Raw genomic sequence first — 7,591 nt, 5'->3', positions numbered from 1 at the left:
CTTCCCTCCCCCCCTCCTCCCCTTTCCTTCTCCTACCCTTCCCAGCCCTCCTCTCTCCTCATATTTTCGTGAACCAATCCCCGGTCGAACACTCAAAGATCCACTTACACCATGTCATAGGCAGCTTCGAAAGGTCGTAGAACACCCACCACCTTGGTGATGATGTGGGCTGCTAGTTGTGTTGGGGCCGGAGGTTCCAGAGGCAGCAGCTGACAAGGCGGCCCGCGTCAATCAGTCCGACAAGGAAATGTAAGGGCCCCGTTGCGCAGCATTGTTGCGCTCTGCATCAGCATACCCTGGGAAGGAAGGGCCAAAGGTCCCCCGCAAGTGTTCGTTCCCCGACAAAGGGAGACGAAGTATGAGTCACTAGGTTGTCTTCTCGGCCAGCAGAATTTTAGGTTTCGTACTAAGCATTTTTAGTCAGTGTTAAGTTTTCCTTCCTTAAGCATTTTCCTTCCTCTAGTTTCTACCGTATTCCTTGGTTAACATTTTCGTTTAAACGAAAATGTTAACTAAATTTAGTCTTAGTGTCCCCTTCGGGGAATGCGCGCCGGGTCATCCCTCGGGTTATCGTTAACCAAGAGCGAAAAAAACAAAAAAGATTTTAAAACAAAATAATATGCTTAATCAAGAGAGAAAAGTTTATAAAATTTTATAATATTTAGTATTCGGGACACCAAAGGGTTACCGAAGGGGAGATTAAGGTAACGCGGGGGGGAAGGGGTAAGGGAGCGGCGTGGCGAGAAACGCGGGTCCAGGGGTGGATGTGTGGACTAGGGCCTCGCCTGAACTTTCATCCCCATACGTCACGGGTCTGTATAGTCAAGACGCATCATCGCCTGACAACGACGTCGGGTAACGATACCTGAGGCCAGACCGTTGCGTTTTCATTTCGCAACTTGTCAGCAGTTAGGCTTAGTGCCGGGGGGTGTATGGTGGGGAAGACGACCACAGCTCAAGTAATTGTCTTGTACAATCCTCGAAAGGAGGTGGCATCGCGCATTGTATCGCTCATGTAGCCGCCTGCCCTTATCGGACCCTGCTGACGTTCGGGCTGCCTGCCACCGTCGCGAGTCCCCGCGCTACAGACTTGCCCCGTCGGCACCAGAGCCACAGACAGAACTTCTCATCATTGCTTTTGTTACCCCTTTTGTCTACCCAAAACTTCAGATCTGCATGTGACCGGACTGTGAGGTGTACCTACGGACGGTTCAACTCCAATTCAAGGAAACAAAAAATATTGTCTTCATTTGCGAGCGTGCGCCCGTGTGTGTGTCTGTGTATTTTTGTGTATTTTTGTGTATTTGTGTGTATTTGTGTGTATTTGTGTGTATTTGTGTGTATTTGTGTGTATTTGTGTGTATTTGTGTGTATTTGTGTGTCTGTGTGTGTGTGTGTGTGTGTGTGTCAATGAGTCACAAAGCAACCCAATCATACACAAAACCGCGCGCGTCGGCCTGGTAGCTCCAAACGCTATGGTCATATTTTATCACTAGGACGTGGTTGGGGCGTCGGGCAGCACCTTTCCGGTCGGAAATTTGCGGTGGATCCGGTGCCCGGTCGCAAAGGCTGTTGTACCCGGCCCGGCCGGCGGGCCTAACCAAAGGTTACTAATCGCCGTAACAATTTAGCTTTTTATTAACTTCTTTGCACTAAAAACAAAACATATTCATAGTTTAAGAAAACAAAAATAATAAGGTGATAATTCTGTATTGCATAAAACCGATCAGATCTTATTAAAAAAGTAATTGGGTTAACAATTAGGGACAAGATAGAAATAAAACTAATCTTAGTAGATCTATGTGTTGTCCATATATATTTCTTTAATTACATGATATTGACAATTTTGGATAGTCCAGCCAGATGCGTTACACCGATCACATGCGGGCCGTTGCGGAGAAACGGTTGATTAGGGTTGATCAATGTAAGCACTTGTACATGTAAATAGACAAACACAGCTAATAACCTAAGGTACGGAGAATGGGTGCTCTTCGTCTCATGCACGTCAACCAATCCTCGGTCGAACACTCAACTATCCACTTGCACCATGTCATAATTTAACTTTAACTTAAAAAGGTCGCAACCACTCACCACCTTCTAGCGATAATGATGACGTGGGTCGCTGGTTGTGGTGGCGGCGGAGGTTCCAGAGGCAAGGGCTCTTGCTGCAGGGTGTCTTTAGATCTTGTCGTTGAAAGGTCTTATGGGATGGGCTTGATCAAATTGTTGGATTCGGCAATGCCTGTCGGGAATGGGGCGAATGGGACTTCGGATTAGTGTTCGGAACGGTTGAAACTGTTCGACTACCTAGCTGTTAGTGTCCACGGAATGTGGACGCAGAACGCAAGAATGCGTTCGATAGTAACATGAGCTTGCTCTTGGCCCCGCGGCAGGCCGTTGCGCGAGCAAAGGTCGGACAATCCTGTGAAGTTCCTAAGATTTTGCAGATCAAATGCACACCCAAAAAACTAACCTCTAGGAATTAAGATTATTCCTGAAGACTTCGCATGGTCGGCTTCGGCAGGCGACATGTCCTCGCACCTATGTCACGCCGCTCTGCATGAAGCATCAACAGTCCTGCGTAAAGATAATTGGTTTCATTTGAAACGTATCACTCTGACGGGATTACAAGGTGGCGGCCATTTTGCACATTTTGCACATACCGCAAGCTCATCGCAACTCCACAGCAGAATCGATGGTCCCGTGAATCTCGGTAGGCTGGTAAAATGCAGGTGGCCTCCAACCAACATCAGGTCTACACTACAGACCAAAGTGCTGCGCTGGGACTGCGAGGAGGCCCTCAGGTACAGTATGAGGCAACAAGCTGCCACCTGCCCTTGTGGATCATAAAGAAGAGCGTGATAAGGTGTGGTGAGGCAGGCACTTCGAAATAACCATGGGCTGGTGTTACAGCTGTCAAGCTCGCTTTGGGTTCCGTACAACCTGAAGTAGGCCACCAAACTTATACTGTCGGTATCCAACATTTATCACCTAATCCTCCCCTAATAGAAACTGTTAGTTCTTGGTTGCCCTTGCCCTTGCGTACTACCTGCAGAGTCTCAAGAGGTTAACCCCCTGACACGCAAGACTGCTGGCTTGCAGAATGCCTTCTACGTTGCATACATATTAAGTCTGTCGTCTTTAGAGTTTAATCGAATAACATATGATCTAGAAACATGTTAAGCCTGGTCGCCTTAAAAGCTAGGGAAGTAGTGGAGCTACCTTTTCTCAGCAGATTATTGTGGATTACAATAAAGTTTCTCCAGGAGTCCAGATCTATAGAATTTTGTGTTGCCAGACAGTTTTGCGGAGTCGCGGTTGTGAGCCATTGCTTCCGTCCGTCCGTCCGCACAAGATGTCGCATGAAGCGGCTCTGGTGGTTAGTTTACCAATAAAACAGATAGCTTGAAATGCGTGTAACGGGTTCCCTTCGCGTCGCTCCTCGGTCAACCAGAGATGCCCAATGACAGCCAGTGCAGAGTTTTTAAATTGTATCTGTCCGTACCAAACAGAAAAATCGCATAGCAGAGGCAACATGAACTGCGTCGAGTCAGAAGTCGTAATGCTTTTACCTAATAAGTTACTGGTTATGCGTGCGGCCATGCCATACTTGCTCACGAAAGGATCATGGCTTGGCTACAGGGATTTCAAGTATTTTGCATGACATTGTCATCAAAGCCGAGAGGTTAAGATCGGGGTCAAAGGGCGCCCGGAGTAGCGGAACAGACACGACCTGTACAGGGGAGTCGTCAAGACCACCGAGTAAACTATACACGCGCAGGATAGTCCAACAGTTGCACTCGCACTAGCACTCGGACTACATTTGCGAACTGGAACAAGCTCCCCCCGCCTGAAAGCCAACAGAACCTGAATGCTTCATCAGAAGGTTCCGCTAAACCCTCGGCTGCTCCCTCGGACCACAACATCACCGAAGAACACAATAGCCCCCCCCCGCCCGGCCATTGCGGCAATAAGTGCTGCATCATTGATCAACACAAGCCTCCACTGCCGGCATACACATTTACATCACAAGCACGGTACAGGCTTCGAAATCCAAGCTGCATCACATCATCTGCTCAACTGAGTGCGATGCGGGTTGCTGAGTGCGGTACTCTGTGTGTGGTGTGATGACATGCATGTTGTTCAACCAGGAATGGATGAAATCACGGAGGCGCTCCAGGGTGGGTTGGGGGGTGTTGTAGCGTGTGGGATTATGATGTTATGGGTATGATCGTCCTTCTTCGCAATCGCACCAGTACGGTGTACTGGTGCGCTGTGGCTGCCACAGATGTAAATGTTTTGATACGCAGGTACGAGCAATGCTGTTGTATGGGTATCAAGTGTGGGACCCTTTGTGCTAGCTGAGGTCTTGGACAGGCTCAGGAGGCGGAGTTATGCGAGTAACCTTGCGGAGGGGGCCTTCGAGGCATGTCTGAAAGATGACGCGGTGAAGCTTCAGGTGTCGTTCGTGCGGCAAGTTTATCACAGCTACCCCTACACTACCACGTTTTCAAACAGATTGTGAGTTTTTAGAACCGTGTCCGTTTGCAGCGTGGGTCTGTGGCACATCATGTTTTGCGACAGGAGATCGTTGGGGCCCACTCCAACCCGGAAGGGGCTGGATGGAAGGTACTAGTGCTCCGTTTTCTAAGTTTTCTGGGGCACGACGTATTGAAGGAGGTCCCGCAAGTGCTACGTGAAGCAGACGAACGAGTGGAATGGCTAATGAACAGGCAATAGTCAGAAGGTGTGGTATTGGAGTTCTAGGATCGAGTGATGAGTGGTTGAAAGCATACACGTCTAGATGATCAGCCAGACGGGTACCCGTCAGACGGCAAGCAACCAGGAATTAACATGGCGAAGTATAAGCATTGGATGGGTCTGGTGGCCGAGCAAAGGGCAGGAAGGAGGTGCTCCCGCATATCACAACGTCTATCCCGCGTCCAGCAATCGCAAGCTTGTCGGGGTATGCACCAGCACCAGCACCGCCAAACCCACCGACAGCACCACACACCCCTTGGAATCATCCACAAGTTCCCTGCTAACCCGTGTCGCCTCCCTGGCCCCCCTGCCCCCGCCCCCGCCCCTGCCCCCGCCCCTGCCCCCGCCCCCGCCCCTGCCCCCGCCCCCGCCCCTGCCCCCGCCCCTGCCCCTGCCCCTGCCCCCGCCCCTGCCCCCGCCCCTGCTATCCAACCGACCAGAGATGCGGAGACCCAATCCGACCAGACCCGCCCCCTGCTGGTGCACCGCTGCACGGCACTGCTACACATGGCGGGTGAGGAGGGAGGAGCCAATCAGCTCCGGAGGGGGGAACCGCCACCGCAACACTCTCCCGAGTGCGCGCGCATACACACCTACACACCTACACATGCATTTTGCCCTTCCCCATCATCCCTCCCCTCCCCATCCCTCCCCACCTGCCCGTTCTGGAAACAGATGGGCCCCCCCCCAATCGACCCCGGCTCAAGGTCACGCGAGCTCCCCCTCAGGCTCCTCTACTGTAGCCCCCTCCTCCCCCTTGCTACTGCTACTGCTATTCCGCCACCTCTTGCGACTGCCCTTCCACATGCTACTGCTGCTGGGTCCGGTCCTGCAGCTGCTTGCTGTCCCCCGGGTCGTTCAGTACGGTGTTGTCGATGAGACGCACCGTGCCCCGGTCCCGGGCGGGGAAGTGCGCGGCCACCGCCAGCAGCACGGGTTGGGAGGTCAGGTCGCTGATAGGGCTGGTGGTGGTGGAAGGGTGGTGCGCGTGGAGCAGCTGGGGGAGGGGGTTGGGAGAGGGTGGGGGGCGTGCGTTGTGGGTGTGTGGGTGTAGTGGTGGTGGTGGTGGTGGTGGTGGTGGTGGAAGGGAGAGAGCACACACCACCGCGAGTCACAGCCGCTCCTCCATCGCCAACCGGCCGCCGTTAGTGCTCCACCCGCCACCCTAACAACGTCCTCCGCTCGCTTGTTGGCGTTTTCTTCGTCGTACATGACGACGGGAATGAGTACGAACATGAGCACGAGATCATCGCGCGATAGATGGACAGGTTGGCGGAGGGGACCACGAGGACGCGGCTCCCTCTCTCCCCCTTAGTTCTTTTCCTCTAGTTCTTACCTTACCGTTTTCATCACCTTAAGAGCCCCTTGCCCCCCTCCTGTCCTCTTCAGCACCCCCCCCCACACACACCACACACCCCTCACCTCCACATAGTCCACTGTTACCCCCCCCCTCCTCAATCCGGCCCCTCAACTGCGGGCTCCGAAACCGCCCCCTCAGCCCACCGCCTTCTCAGCCCAAGCCAGTCCCCGGGAGATGCATAAGGCCCTCTCCCGCGACTCGGGGGACAGACGAGCGTTACGACTGAAAGGGTGTGTTTGGGGGTGTGGGGTACGACGAATCACACGCGACGATTGAAGGAAAGACGTATTCCAGAGATAGACGTATTCTACCCAAGATTAGACCAACGATGTGCGGACCCGTAGTGACTTGGTTTGTAGCCATCGCGGCAACGTTGGCAGTTAAGAGTCTGGGACGGAAGCAAACGACTACCGGGCGGGGGTCATTTGGCGCATTGGGGAATAGAAGTTAAAACACGCCAACAAAGGATGCTACTGGAGGCATATTAGGGCTGTTGGGAGCTGCCGGCTGACGTGGGGCGCTCGAGTGCCAGTCATATGAAATCCGCAACCGCACCCCGCCGCATTCCCCGCGAACCCACCCCACCCCATCCCACCCACCCCACACACACTTAACCCCTAATCTTTTCCCCCGGGTTCGGGTCTCACCTGCTCATGGCCAGCCCGTCCGGCTCCCGGCAGATAGATGGGCATCCCCACCACCTCCACGGGGAAGTCTCGAGATCTCGAACCATCCGACAGATCACCCGCCATTGTTGGTAGACCTTGCGGCCAAACACAGCCACGTCGGGCTCGCAGATGTGGAACAGCTTGGTCACCACCGTACACACGCCGCGGAAGAAGTGCGGCCGGGAGCCCCCACACAGCGGCCGCTGCAGGCGCTCCACCGTCACAAACTTCTCTCCGCCGCTGGACCCACCACGTTGGAGGACTCGGCGTCGGCCCCGGGGACTGCGGGGGCCAGCTTCAAAGCCCATGGCGGGTACACTTTGGGCGAATGTACGGTGATTTAAAATTTCGTAGGTTTTGTGTGTCTCATAGCTAACCCTCCATTTCGGCTGTGCGGGGTTTCGGGGTTCGTACGCTCTTATTGCTAAGCCGGCATGCGGGTCGGCAACGGTAGGATTTGGGGGGAAGGCGCCAAGAAGCCCAAGATTTGGGGAACAGTGCGGAGCTGTGGTGGTCGTGGTCAGGTCGGCCAGAGACGTCATGTCACCGAGGCCATATCAGCGTGTCCGCCTTGTAACGGTTACAAGGACAAGATGCCTTTCTTTCATTCATTCGACTCCATCTAGCTCGACATGGGGCTATCCCTCGCTACCTTATAACCGCAGAGTCGTAACTGTTGGGGAAAACGTCTCAAATGCGTCGAAATCGAACCCGAGACTACTGCGCATCGATCGCATTGCACGTTAAGCTTCCGAAGGGCAACAGTCAGGCTGCCAGCGCGGTCCTGATCATCTCCCGCGTC

General features: G+C 53.7%; 1 protein-coding gene across 1 annotated transcript; it reads right to left on the bottom strand.

Moving 5' to 3' along the window:
• Positions 1-5,569: 5,569 nt before the first annotated feature.
• On the bottom strand, positions 5,570-7,097 carry VOLCADRAFT_86503 (uncharacterized protein; the record flags this gene model as incomplete). The annotated part of the gene is made up of 3 exons (XM_002945928.1): positions 5,570-5,758; positions 6,265-6,343; positions 6,769-7,097. 3 exons carry the CDS (start codon positions 7,095-7,097, stop codon positions 5,570-5,572), a joined length of 597 nt encoding a protein of 198 aa, XP_002945974.1.
• Positions 7,098-7,591: the final 494 nt, after the last annotated feature.

This window comes from Volvox carteri (genome assembly GCF_000143455.1).
Source record: "Volvox carteri f. nagariensis unplaced genomic scaffold VOLCAscaffold_1, whole genome shotgun sequence".
Lineage (NCBI taxonomy): Eukaryota > Viridiplantae > Chlorophyta > Chlorophyceae > Chlamydomonadales > Volvocaceae > Volvox > Volvox carteri.
The sequence above is the reverse complement of the archived record's forward strand: the minus strand, read 5'-3'. Positions and strand labels throughout refer to the sequence as shown.